Genomic DNA, 27,069 nt, shown 5'->3' on the forward strand with positions numbered 1-27,069 from the left:
AAAAGTTAATATTATCTTCCTTCTTTTTGCCTGAATCTGAAGTGGATCCTCTGAGCGTTATTATACTGTTCGCTTGGAATTCACTTAGGGTGAAATTACATGAGAAGCTTGAACTGATGTAATGGCTGTGTGGTGCTGAGAAGAGGCATCCTGCTTCTCTCCCTCTCTCTCCTGGACACTCATTCCCACAGCTTACGTAGCTGGCTGGTCACTGAATCTGCTAGCTAAGCTGGCAGGGAACTAACCCAGCAAAAAGGTGGCTGCTGCTGAGCTAGTGAGTCAAATCATTGCCTGGAGATGTCTGATGAGCGCCAAAGCGTGGTAAAGGAGAGGGCAGAGGGTAGAACTGTGGTTACTGGAAAATGCAAAGGAGGGGGGAAGAGGAGGGAGGAGTAGGAAGAAAAGGGAGTGGTGGTAAACTGTTAGATAAACTGGGCTGTTATATGTAAATTTATCTTTAGAGACTATTTGACGCAATGTGGGGAAACCTTTCATTTATCTATTTATTTGTTTTTCTTCCCCCGAATGCTGAATAGGCCTTTCAAACACTGTTGGCAGGTCAAAGGTTAATATTTTATTAACATCCATGAATAATGCAAAGAATGATCTGGATGCAAGTTGTATGAAAGAATATTTTGGAGAACATAAAAGCTCTTTTCTTGTCATATATTTTCAGCTGTGAACAAGTTCTTTACCTAGTGACATCAGGAAAGCTAAGCTAATCTGCAGCTCGTGGTGTTGCTTAATTTGAGGTAATTTCAGACAAGTGTCTTTGCAAATTTCTCTTCATTCTAGGAAGCAGGATCTTTGGTTGGGTGGAAGATCCATTTTAGTCTTTGTATAGATTTCTCACTGTCCAAATGCACCTGGAGAGTGATGCACAGGCTGGAGTTGGATACTATTTTAATTATCTATTTTAGCAAAACATTTTAACATTTGAAAATATCACTGTTGTATTTAGTCTGTAGGTGAAATGACTTTTTGAAAAGGGTTTTGATGCGTAGTGTTAATCTGGAAAAGGGGTTTGTCAGGTAATTTCTTATTTCACAAAATATTATAATAGCTTCCTGTGAAGGGGATCTAGTTATATTGTTAGGCTTCTAGCTAATGGAGTTAGGAGACTTCAAGAAGCTAGTTCTTGGGGTTTCGATTAGAAACTTCATCCACATTTCTTGCTTGTAATCATGACTGGATTGGACACAATTAATTTCGGTGTTTGAAGGAAAAATGACTGCTGTCATCCATTAATTTAGTTGCTCTCTTGTCTTACTTATTTTGGCTAATGCAGCTCAGGATTCCAATAAAAATTTGTCATTATCTCATGGCTGCTCAGTGCTTGTATGACAAGTTTTATATTGTCAGTTTCCAAGTGGACTGTCAGCAATGGGAGAAGAACCAAGGAATGAGTAGCACACACAGTAATCTGTCCTTTCATGAAGGAACACCACATGTCAATGTCAACATCTTTTCACATAGTCTATGCTTCAAATATCAGTAAAACGTTAATGACTAACTTATTTATACAAGTTTTAGGTTTTTTCTGCTGAGATTCAAGAATGTTCTTTATGTGAATACCCTTTCTCCAATTGTATGAATTATATGTTCATGTAGGTTCACATTAATACTTGATTCTTTTAGGGGACAGACACTTACTTAAGTATTGTTTGGAATTTACACCATAAATCTCAGTAACTGTTTTACTGATTTATTGTTGAGTTATTTCATGTCACAGCTGAGAAAGTAAGATAGATCAAACAACTTCAATAACATCAGTTTGGACCTCCAGCTAGCAGAGGAACACGCTTTTGGGGACCTAATGATCTATCTGAAGGAAATGTTGTCTTAAACACAGCTGAGGGACCTTAGGTCTCTTTAATCCTAAGAATTGTCCTATAGCAAGGTCGTATTATTCTGAACTCATTATTTTTTACCAGTATGGAATTTATTTCATGGTTGACAGCTTCGTTTGATATGTGTTGCTCATATCTAGAGAACTTCATGCCTTTTAATCATATAGGCATATTTATTATATCATCTCCTAGTCCCTCATTAATTTCATAATTCTGTAAATATCTCAGTTGAAAATACTGACGGGCTGTGATTTCAGATTCCTAATTTAAATACTGGTTGTAGCATAGTAGATTAAATAAAATAATTGCATTTTTTAAGAATATCCTGCCACCACCACAAATTGAACAACTTCAGCAATTAAGAGATGTCTTCAGGGTTCCCTATTCTTAACAGAGGGAGAAAATGGCTTTTGTAGTCATCATTTGGCTTCAGAGAACTTCAGAAACAAGTTCCCCTTTTTGGGAGAGCTGATCACTGGGTTTCTGAAGCTAGGTTAAAACAATTTTTTAAGATATGTGCATGAATTCTCAAGAAGTGCAGTATAGATCAGAAAAGGAGCAATTTCAACACTTTATGACCAGAACTCTTAGCTATGTTCAGCTTAGTTTGTCTATGTTCCGATGGTGACACTGGGACCTGTCCTGAAAAGTAGGTGTCAGAGATTTTCAGAGCGGCGTGAATGTCCTGTGCGTGCGCTAACTGGCTTGTCCAGAGCTGAGCTAACAGTTGTGTGCTACCATATGAAAATTACAATTAGAATTGATGGTGCAGGTACTGAAATGGGTTTCTTTAGTTGGTCCTGCTAGGGGGTTAAAAACAACTCTTCTTCTAAGCCCTCATTCCTTTGACTGCAGCCTTTTGTCTTAATTGCTGTATCACTATGACCACTTCAGCAACACCTGAGCTGACGGCTGGTACTTTCTCCAAACGGATAGCGTCTGCTTTCCAAAAAGACTTGCATGAGCCATAGCCTCTTCCACCTTCTCCTCCCACTTCTGCTAGACATTATCCTAATCCTCAGTCTTTCTCCTATCCTATATTAATCCTATAAACCCTAAGCAAATCTGTCTACCTCTGTCAGTGTTTGGTGAGGAAGGTCCTGTTCTCCAGGGTGACAGCTCTCAGTGCACAGTCTGCACTGACAGGCTGCCGTCAAAACTGACCATAGTTTGAATCCTCCGGTTTAATTGTCCGTAACCCAAGCAGTTATGAAACCATCAGAGCAGCTTTAAGTGCTCACAGAACATTCTGAAAATATTCCTTACACACCGGTCCCTTAGGTTGTATTGTGTATAATGCTTGTGGTGTAGGACTGTCTTTGAGTGAGTGAAATTAAATGCCAGTTTTGAAAACAATATGAATAATACAAGAATAGATATATAGGACAGACTTTGAAAGATCATGAGCATGACTGAAGCAATTATGATTTCATTGTGATTACAGAGAGCTTTCAATGAGAAATGTGAATCAACAAAACATCTTGACTCTGGATTCTTCTTGTTCCTCTTCTAGAAAATTACTTTAAACTGTCTAATTAACCTTTCCTTGGAAGTACTGATTCACTTGTCATTTTCTAATTGCTGTAGGTAAAAGCTATCTGTAGTACAGTTTGTCAAAAACATTTGGTGTGAAAGGCCAATATACTAGAGATTGTCACAAATCCTCCTGTGCTAAGTCAATGCTTTCAGATCCACTTTCTGTTCTGTTTTTCCCCTGCCAAAGACTTCTGTCTGCATGATGTGAATGAATCCTACAATTATTAGATTCTACAGTCTATTATCCTAGATTAACCTCTTAGTTGTATTTTTTTTATCTAGTTTTGCCTTTAATTTACTTACTTGACCTTTTAAGTGATTAGTCAACAAGCTTTGGTCTGATTTACAAGAACGCTCCTAGCTGGTGAGACAATGACTAATCTCTCTTACAGTTACCTCTAGTATCTAGACACCCTCATTTTCAGACGTGAAAGTGGGATAAGAATTATTTTAATTCTTTGGTTTGTACATCTTTGATCATTCAGTTATTTTGTCATGTAATCATTCTAAATAATTGGATCCTCCTGAGTAATGAAAAGGTTTACAACAATTCATGAACAAGGTGCCATCTCATTCCATGTAGATGTGGGATGATTAGTAAACAGTTTGAAATCTGTCATGCATTCTCATTTATCTGTAGGCTAAATTAGTAGTCTGCCTGGGTTAATCCCAGCACTTTAGGAGTTTACAGAGGGTCTCTGATGGCATCTGCCTCCAATCTGCTTAATTACAAAACAGGCTTTTGGTTTTTTTTCCTTTCAAACTCTGGCTTGCAAGGCTCATATCAGTAAAAAAGCTTTATTATTCTCCTTTGGATTTCTGCATATAGTGAGAATTCTTCATTAGCAGCATTTCATATTTTTTCTCTGACAGTAATGCCTACATGTGGCAAACAGACCTTTGCAGCAGCCCTTTGCACTTCAGAAATGACAAACCGTTCCATATGTGTTTTGAAGTTCTAAGAAAGTGAATCTTATTCTTTTCTTAAGGCTCACATGTATGAGAGACATAATGTAAATGACAGTACTAGTTTACAATTGTTATAATTCAAACCCAGTACTGCTTAGAGCTAAAACAACAGTACCGTATTCACAGCAGTTGAGATTTGACGTACCATTATACAGGAGGAAGACCACGCTTGTGAAATCAAACTGTAAGTGGCCTTTTGTACTCTTCAGTGTTTTGATCTGTGGCACTTTTTCAAAAAACGGAAACCGATTGAAAGCAACTGAATCTAAACCCATCTGATTGAACTGGTAATGGCTTACTGTTGGGTATCTTGATCAGACAATTCTTGCTTGAGGATTAATATATTGGATAGGAAAATAATTTAATCATTGAAAATTCTTCTTTCTTCCATTAAACAAGATTTTAAAAAGGCTAGCAACTTAGAACTTATCTTCATTGCCATATAAAAACGCTTTGCAAGAGAAACTTGTGATACAGAAGTAGAGAATAAATTGACGTTTTGAAGAGCTGAATGAACAGCAAAATTATTTTTGTGTGTTTTTTCTCCCCCCTCAACACCACGAGGGATCAGAATTAGTGTTCATAGGCCTGCATTAATTGAAAAACGGGTAATGCTACACAGTCAAGAAACAGTTTATACATCTACCACATTACATTAAAGTTTGACAGAGTTTCTAGTGACTTCTAACATACTACATTACTTTCCAACTGAACTGCTGTGATATTTGAAGACAGTAATAGCTGTTTTCACAAAACCTTAGAGCCTTGGCTGTGGTTTCTCTCCTTTGCAGATATCATTTTCTCTTGAATGGAGCAGAATAATTTTTTCTTAGCCATCCTTTAGTACAGTAAGTAGAAGTGTAGTCTTCAACAAAACTTATTGATTTAATCTGTAGCATATACTGCAGTTTAAAATACCTGAGAGAAATGTGCATAGCTATTAAAAGAGGTAGATACTATGACCCAGGTAATTTTTGGGTTGTCAGTCTAACATGATCAGTTCCAGGCAAAATGTTAGGTACACTGCTACAAGATATAACAATGCATTAAAGGAAAGTGATATAGTGAGTACTAATACATGGGAAATAAATTTTGTCTCTCTAATTTGATGTTACTTCTGGGAAAGGTAATGGAGAAGATATATATTTTCATTGATACCTTCATTAGGAACCAAATTTATGTAAAGCCAACTCAAGAACACAGAGATTGTGAGAGGTAAAAAGTGAAGATGACTGCTGACTGGCAGGGGGTGATCTGAACACTAGCAGAATATGTGCTCGTAACCAACGTTCACTTCAATACTGTCAAAAGCAGGGTCATATGTTTAGAAAGGATGAAATGCCTCAGATTAAGGCACTGCCCTGAAACCTCATGATTCTGAGTCATGCTGGATAATCAGATGAATATTAACTCTGATAGCAAACCTGTAGCTAAAATAGCTAATGTTCTAAAGAGATTTAAAGTTCCTCCGTATTTGGGAATGAGTGCAACTCCTGTGGGGAATAGATTGACCAATTTTGCTGGCAGTGTTTCAAGAGGGATGCTATAATCTGACTGGAATGTTATGGGAAGAATGCAAGAAGGATTTAATAGAAACTACATTCTGCAAAAGGAGCTCAATTTATTAAATAGAAAGTTAAGTGACTCTTCAGGAAGAGAGCCCTGAAGACTATAAGAAACAGAAAATTGACAATAAAGCCTCTAACATTAGCAAAAGGATAACAAAATTCAGTGACTAGATGTAGAAATTTGAAATTTCTGCATGCTAGAAGAGATTATTAACAGGTATAGTAAGCAATTAATGCATCAGGGTGTGAGTGCAGTCTCCATTGCTGCAGACTTAAAAAAAACAGATTCCTTTGGTCTTATAATCAATGGTCAATAATGGTGGGGGAGTGGCAAAAGCAAAGTGATGAAAACTATGGCAAAGCCTCAGAAATTTCTTAGCATGCTCAGGACAATTAAAAACATTCCTTATTAATATTTTTTTTTAGTTTTCTTCTGACTTCACATTACTGGAAGAAACTTTTAAGAAATCTCACACATCAGAATTTGCTATTTGTCACAGGTAGCTGGTGGTTTTGGCAGTTAGCTGTCAGTATTATAATAGCATCTACAGTCCTACTGTACTGGTTACAGAACATATTTACAGAATATGTTTGTTGTGACAGTTGCTGAATCCACTTGCTCGCAACCTTCCTTTTGGAACTTTGTACGTTTTAAGCTGTCTCTTATAATCCAGAACCAGTGATTTTCAAATGGGGATTGGATTTGCTGGTTGTTTGGTGGTCTGAGTAATGAAATGTAAGTATAATGTAAGCAATAATGGAATATTGCCAAAATTGTGCTGCCAAAATTGTGCTACCAAAACGCAGGCCAGGCTAGCCCAGAAGAGAACTGAAACAGCTGTGTGGTTCCTGTTGAAAACCCTGGAAGTCATAAGCAAGTGCTCACCATGAAGTATGAGCTGCCTATATTTCAAAGAGTGTTTCGGTTCTATTTTATTTCTATTACAATAGGCTGCTGTGCCTTACTAATCTCCATAACTTTATCTTTTAACGGATTAATTTGGGTGGAGCAGACCCAGAAGCAGGGTAATATACTATAGTCATCATTAGCAAATATGATTTGCCCTTGAACAGTCTCCTCTGCTAATCATTTTATGCTATCGCCATCCTTTTTGAGGAGTAGCTGTATTTGCTAAAAGCAACCTGCCCCTGTCGATTTGCCAAGAGAAGGTCCTGTCATGTGATTTAGTGCCTCTCAAAAAATGTCTCTGTGTGGCTTGGCTGACTTCTCAATTCTTTGCGTGCTGAGACTGCTTGAATATAGCAGGCTGACTATCTTCACAGAGGGCTATAGTTCAGATCTCATCTTGGTGCCCGTTCTAAATCAGCAAGCAAACTGATATTATGCATTAGCAGATGACAGCGCTTGGTTTGGTGATGAAGAGTGGCATTTTTCACCCTGGGAGACTGGAGGCTGAGCCAGGGGCTGCCATTGAATTTCTCCTTAGTCACAGCTTGTGCAGGAGTCCCTGGCTGTTTTGATACTCTGCAGAAAATGCAACCAGTAAGCAGGGCTTCTGGTAAATCCTGTGTGTCCTTGCATTCAGGGTTTCCTCAGGGGTCAGCCTGATGGCATGAAGATGAGCTACCTGGGAGGAATAGTACTACTCCCACTTGGCAGAAGCACCATTTCTGTTACAGTGCAAGTGGTATCACTGCCTTAGTTTAATCTTTGTGACAGCGATGTTTGCTGCAGCAGGCACAAATGCATTACTGGTGTGGCAGGCTCAGCACACTGGGGCGGGTTTTCAAGAGGGCTCAGTCGGCTCTTGTGACGCTTACAGACAGTTTTCTGAAGACCCAGGACACTGACTTCCAAACAGAGAAGAGCTGTAGAAACTCTGCCTCTGTCAGAAGTGCGGGAGGTCTGTTTCTGTGTGCAGCAAACATCTATTTGTGCAAGAAGTGACCACAAGTTCTCATGTTTTCAGAGGGGCTGTTTATTGGCTTTTGAAAGGAAAAATGTGATTTGTCAACAACTGAGCTTCTAGTTGGTATAGAATTCCTTCTGCCTTGATAAGTGATAGTTGTTGGTGATAGATTATTGTGTGGTGTATTAACAGCACAAGCCACAATATTGGGCAGAAGAGGTAATAATGCCCCTCTCTAACTGCCTGCACATAGCAAAGTGTGTATCTATGAATGTAAAAACCACAAATCCAGATATTACTCTTATGCAGGTATTTCTATAAATAACCCCTCCTTCACTCAGAGAACTGACCACTAAAAGAACACAATCTGTGCAGTCTTTTACAACCAATGAAGCATATTGTGCTCCGGTCACACTAGATGTTTTAGAAACACTGTGGCAGGTGATAGTGCCAGTGGTGAGCTTATGAACTAAGAAAATAGAAGGGGCCTTCATAAAAGGCTTGGCTTTGAACTGTGATGCTTTGTACGTGCTACCTTTTCTGATAATATTAGAGACCTTATCTGTACTGGGCAAAGTGCGCTGTTAGAAAACACGTATTTTAACGTACTTTAAATAACATAACATGATTCAATACTTAGTGTGACCAAAGATCATCTAAAGCTAGCTGGACTTACTTAGACTTCTACTCTCTTAACTTTAGCTTTAACTAGATAACTCATTTTTTTTAACTCAGCTGTCTATATTTTTTCTAGACAATAGCCTGTTTTAAGGTATTTATAGTGTTGTTTTTTCTAACAATACCTTCCGATTTGGGAAAGATACAGAACATTTCACTGCCTGAAAGGTTACAAAATTTAATGGGAAAGGTAGGGCATAGTGAGTCATGGTCCGGAACACTCACAATATGCAAATAAACTGATGTTTCTGTTGAGCAGTCATAGGGGATTGGCAGAAAAACACATCTGATAGTGGGAGACTTCTCTGGGCTGTAGTACTGACAATGAGAGAGATGAGGGGAAAATTAACCATAGAAAAGGTATTTAAGACCAGGGGAAAAAAATAATTAGAGAAACATACAGGAAACCCACTACTTTCTTCTGATTACTTTGATTTCATTTTACTTTTGGTGCTTTTTCATGTTAGTGATGAACTTATAGACGTGGTTTAGCACCTCTGGAAACATTCAAATAGATTATGCTTGAACTTCTGGAGGAGATCTTATTATAAAGGTAACCTCAAGAACACATAAAACAGGGAAGAGATCACAAGGATCAGAGATCATCATGAACACTAGGAAAATGTTAACTGATACATGAGAAAGTAAGTTGCTGAAGAGGCAGTATTCATGATCTGTAGTTTGGTCTTTTGTCTGTCCATCAGCAGGTATATAATAACAAAGCTTGAAAGCTCTTTGGTCAGCAGTTCAGTTCCCACAGTAGGAATGAGGCAGGGCTTGCTCAGCTGATACCTCATTCTGACAAATAAATTGAATTACAGGATGGACGTAGAGCAGGAGTCAGTGTGGGATCAGTAAGAACAGTATTAGAGTAAACCTCTACCTACCACTGTTTGCAGAAGTAAGAGCATGGAAAAGTTAACAAACAGCACATCTAGTATTACTTGTTCAGCTGGCATAAAGGAAGCACTTTCAAAAAAGGAAGCGCAGAAACTGGCCTCGCTCCAGGGATGAACTTGCTGGGGCTTGTAGATGTCAGCTGTCTGTACTGGGTAGGAAGGTTCTATACATGTTTCGCCAGATCCTGGCAGGGTCTGCACTGCCTATGAAGAGGGCTGGGTTGTGTTCTGGCAGGTAAATACGGGATGACACAGTAGCTTAAATGTGGAAACAACACAATGACACAGTCATCAGACCACATGAAACTCTGTGAGAGCAGAAAGACACTGCCTGAGCTGGGATTTTAATGTAAGAGAGATTTCGCCCTCTTCTGAGGTCCTGAAGTGATAATGGTTCTTTCTGAGGATACCAGTGATTCCCTCTACAAGTTTTGTACTGGATAAAACTCATGTTGACAAGGAAGTGTCCACAGGTTCTTGTATACCATGGCTCTGAGAGCCATGAGAACTAGCATACACTTCACAGTTACTGATTGTGATCCTTCCAGCCTGCAGCACAGGGTAATTAATGCTAACAACTCAGTGTGGCTAGGACTTAATTATATGGAACCTGAACCTCAATTTATAGAGCCTGATCCTCTATGTCTGTTCACCAGTTCGGATCTAGCTGAAGCGCCCCAAATCTGATATGTTACTTCAGGTTTCTGTCACCAATGCACAGAATCAGGCCTGCTATTCGTGTCAGCTCTGGGCACTGTCGACCAACATCAGGTTCCAAAGAGCTTTAGTCCCCTGAGTAACAGCACAAAGTTTGCTCCTGGAGGTGAGGTTGGGGGGGAAGTAGCTTTAAGTATTTGTGGAGATCAAATTTGTTAAAGAAGGTTCTGGCTGTGCAATGTAATTTCTTTATGGCATTTGTGGGATATTGGAAGCTTGGCCTGAAGGAGAGGCTGGCTAAACAGCTTAGCATCTCATCTGCACTGAGGGAGACAGCCAAAAGAACATTACTCTTGTATGCTTAAAATTGACTGGAAAGCTAGAAGTAATTTTCAGTGGCATGCATAAGGTAGGATTTGGCTCACTCACAGACTCCTGGGGGTAGTTTTATAAAATAGCATTTCTTGTGGGTATCTTTCTAAAGACACACGTACAATCTTTATCCCTCTAGCATCAACTTTGTAAGGAGGATTGAGTATTATTGTCTGTTATTTTGATAGATGTTGTAGAGTTATGCTAGGAATAATAAACAACCTGGATTTATCCTCTACCTGGGAGCCCTTGAAAAGCTCTGTGTAGATGGGAAATATCACTTCTTGCTGTAGTTCAATTCTCACCTCTAAGAAGATCATTTCTATGTACTCTGTGAACCTCTTGGAAGGAACGTGTTTATTTTGAAACAAAAATTCTTCAACTTCAACCAAAAGTCCCACTTAGGAGACAGACTCCGTCCATCTTTATGCTCAGTCTTGCATGGATCACACTGCATGTCCCAAACCAGCAGCCATGCATTATTAGTTTAAGCATTCCTAAAATCTAATTCTTAAGTAAACTAATATGTTTGTAGAAAGATATAGTTTAGTTTTTCTTTCACTATGTAAAAGAACATCTTGAAATATAAGGATTGATTAGAAGAATTTCTCATCTAATTGTAAGGAATTTCTCCTATGGAATTTGCTGACTCTTTTTGGACTCCACTGAGCAATCCAAGCGCATGGTGATCTCTACTATGCAGGCGCAGTGGAAAAGCGCACCTAGAAATGAATTATTTGTAGTTCAAAACATATAATTACAAGCTCTGTCTGGGAAGATTCAAGGTCAAGCTTGTTGCCTCAAGACAGAGAATCTTTATGGGAAATGGCAGCTAAGGATTAAGTCTATAGAGGAATATATTTGCCCTCTGCACAAATACAAGACAAACTGCATTAATGTGCTTTAGTACATTGAATTACTGTGCAGTGCAATTAGGAGTATCTGCCAAGAAGTTTTTTGAAGAAGATAAATCTTTGATTACTAGCAGCATCATGTGGACAAATGACAGTCAAAATACACATTATCCTGGATATTGTGCAGTCAAGTGGGAGCTCTGCGCTTGCTGCATTAGAATTAACCTGGTGTTTCCTGAGTCCTTTAGGTTTCATTTTTGGCTAGTCAGCCATTACCAAAATAAACAGGGCCAAATTCATTCCTTGGGTATCTTTGAAGTCAGAAGAGTTATAGTTGTGCTAAGTCCCAAGCTTCTTAGTGTAAAGGCTGTGCCCAATCTTGCAGGAGAATCCCCTTTTGAGAGCTTTTCTCTAATGGAATGCAGTGATTAGCGTGGCTTTTCATTATTCATCATGAGTCACCTTGCTGCCTGTTCAAAAGCTGCATTTGCAAAGAAGTGGTTTTGCCTTTTCTCAGTTTTCAGTGAAACATGAAAAAGATCTCATGAAAACAAGATTCCTGCTTAGGCCCATCAGTATGCTGTGGGTTAATGAGGAGATGGGTCAACTAGGGTAAAGGTCATTTCAGTGACAATGTTTTGTTTCCATTACTGCATTTAAAGGTCTCTCAATGCCCAAAGGACTTCACAGAGTTCCTTTTGCTGTTACAGTGCTGTCTCTTTGCCTTACCCTCTCTGCTGTGTGTAAAACGTCACGATAGGCCTGGTGTCTTTGCAGTCTTTGATCTAGGTTACAGCCAGGGTCGTTACCAGGGAAAAATGTCTGTTCTCTTTTCCCCACACTCTTAATGTAGGGACTAATTTTATCTATCTCTTAAGCTGATACAAAAACTAGTAGAAGTTGTTTGCACAAATGTTTGCATGATACCATGAGTATAACCCATGTTCAGATTTTTTCCACTGGCTGCTTCATATTCTTTGTGATGGCTCTTTCCTTGAAGAATTAAATTGTTTTTTCTGCAGTTGATAATCTCCATGGTAGATTTTCTCCAATACTCTGACTTTAGCATCACGTTATAATGATTTCAACAGGACTGATTCACATCACTTGCAACCTAGAGCAAATTGCAAATACTTGGCATTCCAGTCTGTGTAGCAGACTTCGAGTACTTGCTTTTGGTAGGCCATCACAATGAAACTCTAACTGATGGACAAACCCAGGCTTGGAGACAAGCGTTTCTTAGTTTTCCCGCTTAATTCTCTTTCACATAACAACTGCTGTATTTTCCAGCTTAGTGTTTCCTCAGCTAGCATTGCCAACATTAGCTGTTTCCAGACTAATGGAAACTTTCTTCTGAATGAAGCAAGTTGCACTGCCATCTATTTGAAGATGGAAAACATTTGTAATCTTTACATACAAAGAAATAAGATCTTATCATAAATATAGAAGCAAAGCACAGTTGCGCCCAGATCTCAAATACGTTTGTGAATGTGAAGGAAGATGAGTGCTCTAAACATCTAATAATGAAATGCAAAAAGTTACTCTTTTATTTTGCTTCTTGAGCTCTTTATTCGCATAGGAAATGGCCTTTTGAAAACGGAAATGTGGCAAGCAGGAAAAGAAGGTATTTAAGGAAGAAGCACAACTGTAGCCTGAATTGTTGGCTTGGCCTTATCACATTCTAGATAGAGGAATGGAAGATGAATGGATTCACACCCAAATTCCACTGCAGTCATCAGCTGAAACTTTAGAACTGGGCTCAGGGGCCACGTGTCCACCTCCATGTGCAGCTGTTAAAGTGCAAGGCTCTCTGAGCCTGTGTCCTGACGTACTTTAAGTTGTTTGATCCTGTTCTATAAATGGGAGTGGTGAGGTATTATGGGTGCAACCACAGTGACAGAGATGTCTGTAACCTACCTAAGAGAGGTCTTGTGTAATTTTTGTGACAGGGATTCATGATTCTACAAATCTGGCCTTTTTTGTTCTCTAGTGAGCATTTTTAGGCCTCCCAAAAGAGCATAACTGCTGTCTTCATTCTTTTTCTGCAATCTGCAGCCAGAGTGTTGCATGGTATTTTGTTTGGGATATAAAATGCTGATCTCCTGAGTAATTTCTCAGATTTATTTAGTGTATGGAATAACTTTACAGCTAAGACAGTTTTGCACATTCAGAAATGCCTCAATTAGAAAATAGAACTGCAGAAATGAAGCTACAAGTAATTGGACTTGTAAAAATATTCCAACTTTCTATAACAAGCTTTAAACAGACTAGATTTCATAGTTAAATATTAAGATATTGTGATCTCTCTGTCCTAAAACCAGATTATGAAATGGATTATCAACTGAATGAACTGATTGTCGTTCTGTTTATGTATATATACCACAGAGGGAGCCATGCTTTTCTGTAACATTCATGTGGCAATTGCCAAAAAAGAGCAAGTAAAGAAACCAGCAAAAAGTACTGGTTTATATAACTTTTTTTTGTGTATTGATATAGACTATGTAATTGCTAGAAATGGTTGCTTTGCAGGAATAGGGTGTGACAAGTCATCCATCACTTGATATCTGGTCCCCCAGCAGGCATTTTGAGAAGTTAAGGAACTCTGCAGTAGCTTCTACGTATTTGTTTTCATAAGAACATTCCCTGGCAGGCCTGTCAAGCGCTTGCTGCGTCAATGATCTCTCCAAAGTCTTTCTTATATTTGATAATTGCCTGAATATTGCTATGGTATGCTCATTTAAGGGATTTTATTACAGGCCAAAGGTAAGTACAGTGTTATAAAGTGAACCATGAAAAAATTCACCTCTTCTCCCATGATTTAATTTGTCCAGGGGTCTATGATGACTTTTTAATTCAATGCATGACTTGTCCAAAGTAGAAAATGATATATGAATTTGAGAATTAAGCTATCAGTATAGCACCACTGAGTTTTAGTTCATTTATACCACAATGAATCCATAATCAAGTATTTTTGAACCTGTTTGCTCTGCTCGATGCTCTTTCAATGTTAGACTATTATTATTACCACCTATTAACCATGAGACCTTCCTATGCTGGGAATATTCCTTATCAGATCTGGGTAATCTTCCTGTTGAAATCTCGGTCAACAGACGGAGTGGGAATCTCCCTAGCTAATGGCTAATAGATAAGTGCTGCTCATCAGAGGTTTCCCTTACATATTAACCGCTTGCCATCTAGCCTTTGGGAAACTTGATTCTTCTAATCTCTTTAGTAAAGGTACTTCAAGGTGTGCAGGAATTAAATAGAGTAAGAGAACTGTGTTGGCTCTAGCATAAGAAAAGGGAACCTTTCCAAAATGATAAGAAGTGAAGGTTTGTTGCTATAGGTAGAAAAAAACCCCTATAACTACACCTTCATAGTGTTTTCTAGGAATCACGTTGTCCACTGTCATGTATGGAAATATACAGTAGTGGAGAATCTGACACTATATTTCCATAGCGGATTGTGAATTCCCCCTGGAATTCCAAAACTTGAAGTGCCTTTGAACAAAGGGAAGCAGCTCTCTTGAGTCTTAAGTTATAAGCACGTTCTGTGAGTAGCAGTTTACTCTGATTCAAATGCCTCTGTACAATTGTTACAGAAAATACCACCTGGAAACAGCTGGATAGGTGTTGAGTTATGATTACTACCACTGAGTTGTTCTATGTAGCACTGCTGGAAATTGTGCGCACTTGATAGACCATAGTCAAACAGGCTGTTATTGCTGTCACTCTGACTCAGTCCAGACTTCCCCTCAACACCCAGCCTTCCTACCCTCCCCTGAACCCTTCCACCTTCAGACTTTCATGACATGACCTATTATGCCTTTTATTTGCTGCTTCTAAGTACTTAAATTAGTGAAATAATACAGGCTCTCGTTGCTCTGTGTGCAGATAAACTTTGCTATCAGTTGCATAGCTGGTTGTGACTGATTTATACAAGTCCCAGCCTGAAGGTGATATGGATAGTGCCAGGCAATCACGGCGCTGCTGTTTGCTATCTGCCTTTTGCTCTATATAGCCGTGTTCTGTGCACTTCTGACACAGTCCCACTAGGAATCTTTTAAAAAACATTTTTCTGATGCAAATTGGAAGAGGGATGGCGCTAGAGCACTGCTGAAAAATTGGAAAACATTTATGTTCATCTAAGTCCTGGATTTCTGAGAGGAATTTACCATGAAACTTCAGGCAAAGGGAACACACAGATACTGGGACGATTTTATACATCCTTTCTTCAGCAAAAAGGCTATAGAAATCAATGGCCGTTTTTTGGACTGAAGCTCCCAGAATTTGATTTCAGCTTTCTCTATGCCTGAGGTTGGATTTATTTTCATTTTTAAAATGAGTAATATTTTTAAAACGAAAGTCAGTGAAAATCTTCACTATGTATTAACCTGCGTCTGCCTATTACCTGTCACAGGAAGTTAGCAGAGCAGTTCTTTGTTGAGATGGACGTCCTGAGATCAAACTAATTATGCAACAATATTGTTTCGAAGTTTGTGGGAGAGCGTCATTCCACCAACTCCATGTACAAGTTTCACTATAAATATAGGATAGACTTTAGATTCTCTCTGCAGTCAGCGGAGATGAGCATCTCCAGAGAACACTTTGGCCATTCCTAAATATACTAAAATAGATGAGTTGCTTTCTGGAAGTGGGTGACTCCCTCTGCTGACTACAGAGCCTCTTTCTGCCGTGCTAGTTTTCCTGTTGACAAAGCAATGTTCTTGATTCTTTGTATGAAAAAACCCAATGCAGGTTAGAACAAATCTAACATGTGGGCAAATGAAAGTCCACAGACTTGGAAAATATATTGAATCCACATTTTAACATGAACAGAAGCATTTATGTTGCATTTTAATGTTAATGTACATTCTGTATCCCCCCTAATATGAGCATTCAGGAGTGTTAAGTCTGTTGGACTGTTGACTGTCGTCAAATCTAGAAAAACTGAAATACCATCCTGGCAAGGGAACCAAGCTTTATCTACGTCTATTATCCCTTTTGCCAACGCTGCACAGCCCAGTACTGACACTTCTAACAAAGACCTACCAGCCTCACAGTAGGCAGATAAGGAATAATCTGCTCTTCCCTCATGGGCCTTACCTGATCTGTAGCAATTAAAGATTGGCTTGAATTTGGAAACATTAAATAATTTTTCTACAAAGCTGATATCCTAATTGTACTTGAAAATTCTGGAAATAACTACTTAATCCCTTTCTTAATATTGAGTCATAGGTTTCAACAGCCTTCTGAGGCAACAGGTTCCCCAGTTTGATTACATAGTGAGCGTAAAAGTACTATTTTAATTTTCTACCTGTTACTTTTATGAAATGCCTTATTATTTTTGAAGAGAGATGCACACAGATTAGGAGTTCTTAATTTTCGTTACTTTGTCTGCTCTTTTCTGCATTGTTTCTAAAATAATATTCTGTTTTTCAGGGAGCAAGGTCTTTTTTTTTTTTTTTCCTTCCCCAAGTCTGTTCTAATTCTCCAAAATCCTTTCCTTAGATGCAGAGATCAGACCGCAAACCAGTACAAATATTCTAGACAAATTTGTGCTAATGATTTATATAAACACATTCTAACGTTCTATTAGTAACAGTTTCAGCCTTTATATATCTTCTTTGCATTTTTGGCTACAGCTGTGTACACAGTTACATCTTCACTTACCTAAAATAATGCTATGTCCATTTCTTGACCAAATATTGCCATGTAAACATACCTACAGCTAATTCAGAGTTCAGCAAAGTGTCCTAGTAATTCACAACACATTTATCAGTTTTGATTTTCCTTTCTCATCTTTGCATCCATTCACGTAGTGTGCTTGGATCCCTTTGTGTAATAATCGCAGTTTTTATTGTGATGTGCATGGTGTGTTGATTAAGATTCTACATTCCTAGGTAGAAATGATAACCCATGGTAATCTGCATGGAAAACTTTAATTTGTAACTAAGCATATATTTTGGGAAAAAAGGGTATATTATGTCATGTGTGTTATTTAAATGAAATAATGAACACTAGCAGCTATGGTTAAATGAGTGAGAAAGAATAGAGCATAGGAGAAATTTCATAATTTCTAAACCAGTTCCTAATTCATCTGCTTATTTCTCTAAAACAGACAAATGTCTCTACCAAAACAAATCCAAAACTATGGATGTCCAGGGTTGTAATTTACCACAAAGCAAGCAACAATGACTGTGGTTATTTTTCTTCTCTGAGAATTCAATCTGAAATGGATATTCTGAGCATCACTATTAAAGCAGGATGTGAGAGGAAGGTAAACAGCCAGGGGAGACTTCTCCTTCATGCAAAAAGAAAGCCCCTTGCATTTAAAAGAAGCTCCATCTATGCAGGCAAATTCTATAGACAAGGTGAGGGCTAGGGAGGGGAGGGGCGAAATGCAACAGCGAAAATTGGAAGAAGAGAGATTGGAATACAAGTGCAATCTGAGGATATAATTTAGAGAAGCAAGAGAGAGAAGATTGAAATTACCTGTTTTCAGCAACTTAAAGAGAAGATTAAGGTGCCAGAATGTTTGAAAGGTGAAATAACCAATTTTGAGAGTGAGAAAAGCTGAACAGGAGTTATAATTTATGGAGGTTAGGGACTGAGAAGTTAGGTCAAACATGAGCTTCATGAGAATGTGATTTCTGGTAATGGAATCATCACATAAGGCGCAGAGTACTCACTGTGGGGGATGCTTAAGGCAATCCCTTGCTGGATGCAGCTCTGATGTCCAAAGAAGATGCACAGAGCAAGGCAAAAGTTGTCTTTGTTTATTCTTGTTTCTCAGTGATGGCTCTCCTCACAATGCTTTTTGCTGCCTTTCCTGACATACGGAATGTTTAAACTATAACTGTCTAATTAGACTCTCTTATTAAAATAAATAGTTCTAGTTCTGACAGTGAAAAGTCGTCGTTTAACTTAAAGCCAAACCACACAATCTGTGTATCTGTGTAAGCTGTCATTATTGCTATGCATGGCTGCTTTGCTGACAGCCAAATCGGCACAGTGACCACAGTATTTCTTCTGTATTCAAAACCACTTTCTAATACAGTTTAATGTCACAGAAGTGGGTTTAGATAGTTGGATTAATTTTAACTGTATTTCAGTATCCCCTTCTGCTTTCTATTTCAGCTGTCTTTCCATCCTCTCTGTTCCTCTTTCTCCCTTGTCCCAAAGGAACAGCTATAGTCACAGTCACACAGATATTCTAAGATTTGCGTAGTTCTAACTTTGAAATAGATACTCATCTATTGTGAATGGGCACAAATGCATTGAAGGTATCCTGTATTAATACAAATAGTTCTATGTCATGTCATCCTGCATTTGAAAGCACAAGAACTCATAATCTAGATACACACCATAATTGTAGTTTCATAAACTAGGAAATATTTTTAGTAAGGAAGAAAAGCAGAATAAAGAGCAAAATATGGAATGTGCAGAATACTATGGAAAAACAGATTTTAAAGTCACATTTCTTAAGAGCTGTATGCAGCCTAAATAGATTTTAAGAAATTGGGATCTTACCTTTTTTGTCTTTGATATTCAGAAACCAAAGCGTCTGACTGCATTTTGATGTCACATTTATCGCTACCACTTTGCAAATGACGACAGGGTAGAGGACTGAAAGAAGTACGGTCTGAGATGATAAATCCTTTTGGTGTTGTGTTATTGTGCTTTATTCATGCATATATCCATCCAGGTGAAGTTTGGCCTTCTTTTGTGGAGTTAAGAAAAACAGATGGAAAAAGATATTTTAGAAATGTCCATTATGGGTCTAAGAAATACTTGTTAAAAGACTTTTCCTCTGACAAATCAGTTATCGTCTAAGGGACCTACTTTTGTTGTTTTCTGGTTATAATCTAGTAAATATTTAACTTGTTAAACAAGAGACTTGGGGCTGCGTGATTTATAAGTGGGTGTAGCCCTTACTTTGGCATTTATTGTGGCCCTTTGTTCTGGACATAGCCTAACTAAATTAGCAGGTGAGGTAAAGATTGTGTTGATTTACCGTAATTTCTGGACAGATAAAAATGCTAGGCAGGTGCTAAAGGTTGCTTTTAACAAAAATTATAAACTTTCATATCATGAACTGTTTTAAATGAAGTGTGTGTGTTGGCAGTCTTCAGCAAAAATCACAGCAAATGTGTTCTAAAATTGAACTTCTGTGACCAGGAATACTAAATTTTCTTAGACACCCAATGAGAGTACTATATTGGATATGGAATTAATACATGTTTTGTTTCACGCAAAATTGCTTTGAAAGCAATAATTTCATGGCACCTATTCGATTCTCCTATGTCAAGTTTCATGACACCGTGATTTATTGATCTGGTGGTGTGTGAAGAATGAAAGGAAACATGGCTCCTTATTTGACAGGATGCCATACTTGCTCTCTAAGCCATGCCTCAGACTGTGCAGGATTCAGGATACATGATGCAGAGGATGTCTGCATCAAATCTGCAAAGGATTTGGCCAAAAGAATATTCAGTCTCCAATATTAAAGTCGTATATTAGACAAATTGAAAAATCCGTAAGAGCCGCTTCTCTAAACAGATATGTCAGAAACAAAGAGTTAAGGAAGTGGGGAGATTGGGAACAGGTCAGAAATGTTAGGAGCCATTGCTACTTGCAGCGGAAGTTTCAGGGGTTGGGGAATCTGGACGTAAATCTCTGAACTATCACAGAAAGACACGGCCTTTTTAGTTCTTTCTATTTTGGTGATGTGGGATCTCTTTGACATGTGGAAATATTCAAAGGCCAGCTGGGATATTGTTCTGTGTTTTGTAATATAACTAAAGGTAGTTTGGCACGGGCATTGGTTAGCACAGAAACACCAGCTGTGTGGCAATCTGGGTCCAAGTCTGTGATACTTGCGCTGGCTGACACAAGCTTTGTTCTGCAAGCAGTGTAGCCCATTTCCCAGAGGTGACTCCTGTTGCATAAGATAACTAGCTATAAATAAGGTCTGCTCTTTGCTGATGGGGAGATCAGCTGACTTAGGAGACTCACTAGTCCCCACATTTTGGCCTCCTACCAGCAGAGCTGAAGGCTGGTGAACTGTGTCATGGTGTGACACCAGCTGAAGGCTGGTGAACTGTGTCACTCTTAGCCTTCCTTCTTAACTCATGGTCCCATCTTTTGGATAGGTAAATGTAAGTGAACTGGAAAATATAATTTTGTAGGTGTCCTTTCTATGGTTGGCCTGGTAAAACTCCTGAAAATCCTGTGCTTTTTTGAGTATATATTGCCCCAGTTATTTGTCTTCAGGAAAACATAAGAAAAATATGTTAAATACTAGTGAGGAAATAATTTTAAAGGAGATGGAAAAAAAAAAATCTTTACGCTGACTTGAATATCAACTCCTTTTTACAAGTTTTCCATCTTTAGATTGCTTAAGAACCCAAATGTTGTAATTTTTAAAATATTTCCTTTAAAAAGAATTGTTTACATTTAATTCTTCCCAGAAACTGGACTAAAAACTCCAGAAATTTTTACATTAAAGATTTTCCAGAAACGTGTGTACTGTATCTGGCTGTACTGTGGATTAGGTCTTGATGAAATAGCTTTGAAGAGTTGCATTTTAAGTATCTCACTCACAAGGTGTGGTGCGATAAAGTCTCCCTCTTACGGGGTCTGTCTGGCGCTGCAGGAACTTGCACAGGTTCTCCGCAGCGTGTAGCCAGGGCTTGCGGGATGGCTCTGCAGTGCTGCAGGGCTGTGGCCACTGTGCCCTTCTCCTCAGCTCACTGCGGAGTGGAAGCCGGCAGGCAAAGGTGGCGAGCTCTGTTTCAGTGGCAGACAAGAAAGAAAAACAGGAGCAATCCTAAATCCCGAATCCTGCTCGTTTTCTTGACACCTCAGAAGGGCAACTACCAGCAGGAACACAGCACTGATTCTCAAGGTTGATTATTAACTGGTTAATGCTGCAGGACACGGTTATTTTTAGAGCAACGTAAGAGTCCTAATTCATTAAAAACTATGCTACTTACTTGGACTGAAACAATATAGCTTATTTCTGAATATTTCTCTTTTGTATTGTTTTTTATCATCTCTGAAAACATACACATGGAATTATTTTTTGTTATAGGCCTATCAGCCTTTTAAAAAGGGGGCCAGAAGCATAATTATGATATTATAAAAACATAATTTATATGCACCCCCTATATACGTTTAATAAAGACTTACTGTGTGCCATGTTCAGGCATTACTCACAAAGGTTTAATTCTGGTCTACTGTGAATGTTTTGATCAAATTCAGGTAAACCAATACCTGAATAGTAACACTAAAAGTAAGATGGGAATGTAACGAACATACACGAATATTAGGAAAAGTCTGGACAAAACAGAGAGGTACCTGCCAGACTGTGACTTGTAAGGAAATCTCCCTTCCTTCATAACATAAAAATTTTCTTGTTTATTCATGAAAGCATTGTCTGGGTCTATGTGATGCAAAAGACAGGAACATGCAGTTAGTGCTCTACTGCTTCTATTTTTGCACATTAAAAAATATGCATGGATGTACATTAAGGGCCACAGACCATGTTGGCTTTACTTCATACTGAGACTTTTGCCTTCATATAGTATAGTAGTGTCTGTAGCTTGAAATTATCTTAATATTATTTGTTGTACTACAGGAACTTTGCTTGTCTGAAGGGATAATTTTGTTCCCAGAACTGCTACACAATGTTATAGATGTGATGAAATTTTCTTGATTACTTCCTTTTGAGTCTTGCTGCTATTGAATTTTAACCCTAAACAGCTGTAAAGCAAAAGAATGCCTTTCCCTCCTCTGTTAAGATGTCATCTTTTTTGCTGTTGCTCACTTTACCCACAACAGAGAAGCAGTAGCATGGTGGGTTGGCAACTAAACAGCTCAGGGCAGGAGGTGGATTTATGTTTCATTATTTTTTGTTCAGCTGGTCAGATATGAGAGGTAGTAGCAAAGTAGTATCCTTAAAATTGGGATATTTTGTAGAGATGTTGAAATGCAAATTTACAACTTAACTTGAAGTCTTTACAGATTTGCAAATATCACCCATGATCGTTAAGAACTGATCCACTGCAATGGGTAAAAATTGTGTTGCATTTGGCATCAGATCACCTTTCAGATTAGTAGTGTTGAAATTAATTTAAATTATATGTTTCATAATATATTGTTCAATTTCGTATTATATGAAAGTGACCCGCCCTTGCCGTGTCATTTCCTACGTGTCATTTTCCTACACGAAGTACTGCCAAACTTTCATCTGAAACACTGAAGCGCCGCCCTGATTTAATTTGATTCCTGACATTAGAAATCTGGGATAACTTAGTTGTCTTCTTCTTAAATGTGTTGTAAGTGTTTCCAAACAAGTATATACAATTGTTAATGTCTTCCAGCTTCCCATAGAGTGCTGAAAATAGATTGCTTTGAAGTTTTGTGACTATATTTAATTTCTGTCTGAATAAAAATAATTTTATTTCTATTTAGGCATGTCAAAATACCTTTGGTTAATTTTGTGTGAGAAAGCCCAGATACAGAAAAGCTGAGCGTGTCAAAGATCTTAAGCCCATAAAAAATCCTGATCTTTTCTCTGTCATTTGAATGTCACTGGAGAAAGATCCAAGATGCTGGAGGAGACACTCCTCTTGTGCTCAGCTCTGTGGCTCATGCTGCATAACTGCTCTCATTCGCTTAAAATGTAAAAGCAAATTTTACTCTTAGAGGGAGTAAAATTACTTTAAGTTGCCTCATTCCATTATCTCTAATTTAAAAAATTGCCTGTCCATCTGTGTGTCTTTCACATAGCATCACCTCACTTTGGAAGATGCATCCCGATTCTACTTTTCAGGCGTGTGTCTCTGAGCATAGCACAGAAAGTATTTTATTCCTCTGTATATTGTGCTGTTAGGGTCTCATACAAAAGAACTTATGGTATGTCTAGATTAGTGGTTTAGTTCAGATCAGGAATGTGCTTTTGAAGCCAATCTACTTGTCCCTGCTAAACGTGCTTTGATTCATATCATGGAGTAGTCTTGGGGTGCTTTATTGGATCTCTTTCAGATGAAGCTGAAAAGGACAATGTGTTCCAAGAGCACATTCAATGCAGCTGCATTCAGCTGCTAACAGGACCTGATCAGTTCTTGTCTGAGGTAAACCCCCATGAAATATACATAGCGAGGGTATCAGGTTGTCATCATGAACTGTTTCATTCCGCAGCTCTGTTTCTAGTGGACCCCAGTCCTTGCTGATATGTACATGGCCTCTGTCTTGTTGGTGTGATTCCTTTTAGCAGAGGTAGTGTCTGTCTCTTTGGCCTCAGAAGTTGTTGTGTAAATGTCTCTTAACAATTATGTTCCTGTGAGACCACCCATCCAATTGCACTTCCTCTATTTTAGGAGAGAAGGAGGAAGGAAATCACTTCTTTCCCAGGGCCAGTGAGGTTTTACTGAATATATGGCAGATTGCTCAGTGCTGGGGTTCTGCTTTGGCTAAACTAGAAAAGCTGGAATCAACTGCTTTTGGGTTCAAATATCCCCAGAGTCAGAGTATTCCCTGCGTACTTTCTGGAGCTTAACTTCAGGCTTGCCCCTTCTACAAAAGTAGGGGACTGGAGAGAGACACAAAGGGACGTTTGCCAGCTAGCAATAGGGAAGTGACAAAATGGAGCATTCTCTACTTACGCCATATAAATAGTCTTCTGGAACACATTTTCTTTCTTGCCTTCCCAAAAAGAAGTGATAGAGGCTGAATGTCAGATGTCACGTTTCTTCATGTGGTATCTTTTTTGAGAAAGCTTGACTCTAGTGAGACTAAAAGGAAAATAAATTTCAGTAATGATGAACTAATGCAGTCCTAATGGAATGCTTCTAGACTGACTGGGATTTAATGGCATGGCAGTGTAGCAAATTTCTGGATTTTAATGAGATAAGCAAAATAACTGCCCTTTACATGATACTATTAATGGGCTGAACTTGATTAAATTAGAACAGAAGCAGTTTGCAGACTGAGGCAGGTATACTGTGGAAACACTGACTTCAACATCAGTGATAGCAAAGATTTTTAGGTATAAATCACAGCCACCAGAACCTAAAAAAATTAAATTTGGAAAGCTGCATGCATTAGCAGATTGGATTGTTGATACTTCTTCAAGATTTTTTTTAAATTTTTTTTTCTGCTCTGTAATAGCTCAGAGCTCTCTATAGGTTGCAATGAACTCTGTAACAGAAAGTGCATAAATGTCAAATCTGAATAGTTTGAGATCAAATATCCTCAGTGAGATGGAAATATTTCACGCCTGTAGGACAGTTCGTAGCAGTTTTGAGGTGATCTTGGTTTTCTGATTTTTTACCATGATTTGGCACTTGTAATTCTATGCTATGGTTGAAGCTGGCATTCATTGATATATCTGAGGTTGGTGTGTCTCTGGCACCTATGAAAAGGAAATGATCTTCTTTAAGATTTTTGGCAATTATTCTGTGGAATTTACGTAATCTATGGTAAAAGTGTCCTCCAGTTAGAAGTTCAGTCCAAGCAAATGGTTTGAGCTGAACTCACAAAATACTTGATGTACTTTTCAGATATGAAACATGCTACTTATTTTTGTTCCTCACTGGGACTCAGCGGCAGGAAATAAACTTCAAAGAGATGTTAGTGTAGCAGTGTGTTATTAACTCCTCTTTGCAGCTGGATGAAGCCTTGAAGAATTTAGGATAAAACTGAGCTGTCTTAGTGAAACAGCATTTTTAAAATTGTATTATGTACCAAGGTAATAGCTGCTTCAAAATTTTGCTTCATTAATGGGGAAGCATTAAAAGCTCAAAACCACTGTGAAGGATGTGTTAATCAAAAATATTAATGAAATGTGCTGACCTCCAGGTATATGTTCTTGTGCACAAAAATGAGGTCTCTGTAATTGAGACCCATTAAGTACTGTGGCTATATTGGCTGAGTTAGCAGCCTCAGGTGCTGGCTGGCATTCAGTATTGCCAATTTTTTGCTCTGTTAGCTGTATAAATGGGAGGAAAAAAGAGAGCCTTAACAGCAGTCCAGTCTTTACTAATAGGAAGGTGCTTAAGATGCAAATGAAAAGCTCTCCTATCCCCTCTTTCAATATATAGCAAGTGTATTCAGTCTGTCTTCACTTTCATCGTGTTAAGAAACTTATTATTTGAGACAGAGCTGTGCAGATTTCTGTGCTGCTCAGTGGTTGTGCTACAATACAAAGATCAGAGATCTCATTCCCATGTAAGGACACCTCTTTCTTCCTGTAGTAGAAACTCATTAATTTTAATACACACCAGTGAAGCAGCTGAGTGGGCTTTGAGGTCTCCTTCATAGCAGCATGTTGTGTTGCTTCTGCACCACTGAATCCATTATTCTTTTATTAAGAAAGCAAGGAGGAATACAGTATGTACAGTCCTAACGCTATCCTGCTCAGCTATCACAGGGCATCAGCACTCTCCAGAAACATAGAGAGCCTGCTTGAAAAATGAAATGAAGCATTCTTTGTTTTGTTTAATCCGTGAGTGAGGAATATGTGGCACATATCTCTACATGATTTGCTTCTTCACTCCTTCCTTCTTACACTAAAGTAACATAGGTCAAGGCTAGGAAAATTGGCTGCATAAGAAATAAATGCCAGTAATGCTTATATAGGGACAATAAAGAACTTGTCTGCGTTTTCTCTGAAAACAATTGTAGGTAAGGTATTTCCTCAAGCCTCCAATATTTAACTGTGCTGATGTGAGTATTTTTACGGAGATACACATTTGCTTTCTGTATTGCTTCTTTAGGATTGAGACTTCTTTCAAGCCTTGGGAGCTCAGTTCCATTTCTGTAGTCCCTAAATGGGTCTGAAAGTCTCAGCCCAGTTCTGCCGTGATGCATGAGGGAGGCATTCATCTAGTATTGAGGTCAGTGAATCTTTTTAGGGGAGGCATGCAGTGGTGCTCAAGACCTGAGTGTACTGATTCAGGTCCAATTCAGATTTGAATTCAGAATGGAGGTTTGATTCAGCTTGTCACATCCTTCAGCCTCTGTCCCACCTCTGTTCTGTCAATACAAAAAAAACCTAGCAAATACAGAATCTGTAAATTTCAGCACACTGTCATTTGAAGTTAGTACTCAGGCAGATTATGTGGTCATTTCTGCATATCCAATATTAGCCATGTTTTTACTTTGTTCATTAAAGAAGTCCCTATTTAATTTCAGTTGTGATTCTGCAGAATTTCTCAGGACTCAGTTGTGGGGATTAAATCCAAGCAGCCATTCTTAAAGTTTCTAAGACTAAGTCTCCCTTCTTCTTTTCTCTTTTTAGGTTTGTCTCTCCTTACTGTCCCTATGTAAATATGCCCTTTTTTTCTGTTTTGCCCCAAGACTTGTTAGTTCTAAGTTATAGACCCAGAAGTCTCCTTTGTATGCAGTAATTCCCATAATCTGAAAAATTTGCAACCCGAGCTCCAGAAAAGCCTTATCCAGCCTACCTCTCCTGGGCAATGGTTCAGGAAAAAGAATGAAGGAAAGCATATTGGAATGTCTCCCAGTAGCCGCATGCTGTTGTCTCCCTATGGTGATTGATTAGTGTTCTGTCAAGAACTACAGGCATTGATTGATGTGCTGTGTGATAGAGAGTATCTGCTGTGTTTGCTTGTTTGCAGTTCACGTACAACAGAAACGTTCTATGTAGTGTCCTTCTGATCTGTACTGGGAACTGGGGTGTGGCTGGATAGCAGAGGCAGGCAACCTTGCTTTCTTTTCCTTGTTACCTACATAACAGGTTGGGTGAATCCTTTGGCAGGAAGACAAAGCACAGCTGAGCATGTTTTT

At 38.5% G+C, this 27,069-nt stretch overlaps 1 protein-coding gene across 1 annotated transcript in view; it reads right to left on the minus strand.

The window, feature by feature from the left end:
* The window catches only part of PALMD (palmdelphin), a 55,708-nt gene extending 36,680 nt beyond the window's left edge, over window positions 1-19,028 (minus strand). Inside the window, exon 1 of the mRNA XM_054211275.1 lies at window positions 18,787-19,028. Within this exon, the coding sequence (XP_054067250.1) occupies window positions 18,787-18,830 (44 nt within the window). The 5' untranslated portion in view covers window positions 18,831-19,028. The remainder of the gene's footprint in view (window positions 1-18,786) is intronic.
* Window positions 19,029-27,069: the final 8,041 nt, after the last annotated feature.

This window comes from Rissa tridactyla, chromosome 8, assembly GCF_028500815.1.
Source record: "Rissa tridactyla isolate bRisTri1 chromosome 8, bRisTri1.patW.cur.20221130, whole genome shotgun sequence".
Classification (NCBI taxonomy): Eukaryota; Metazoa; Chordata; class Aves; order Charadriiformes; family Laridae; genus Rissa; species Rissa tridactyla.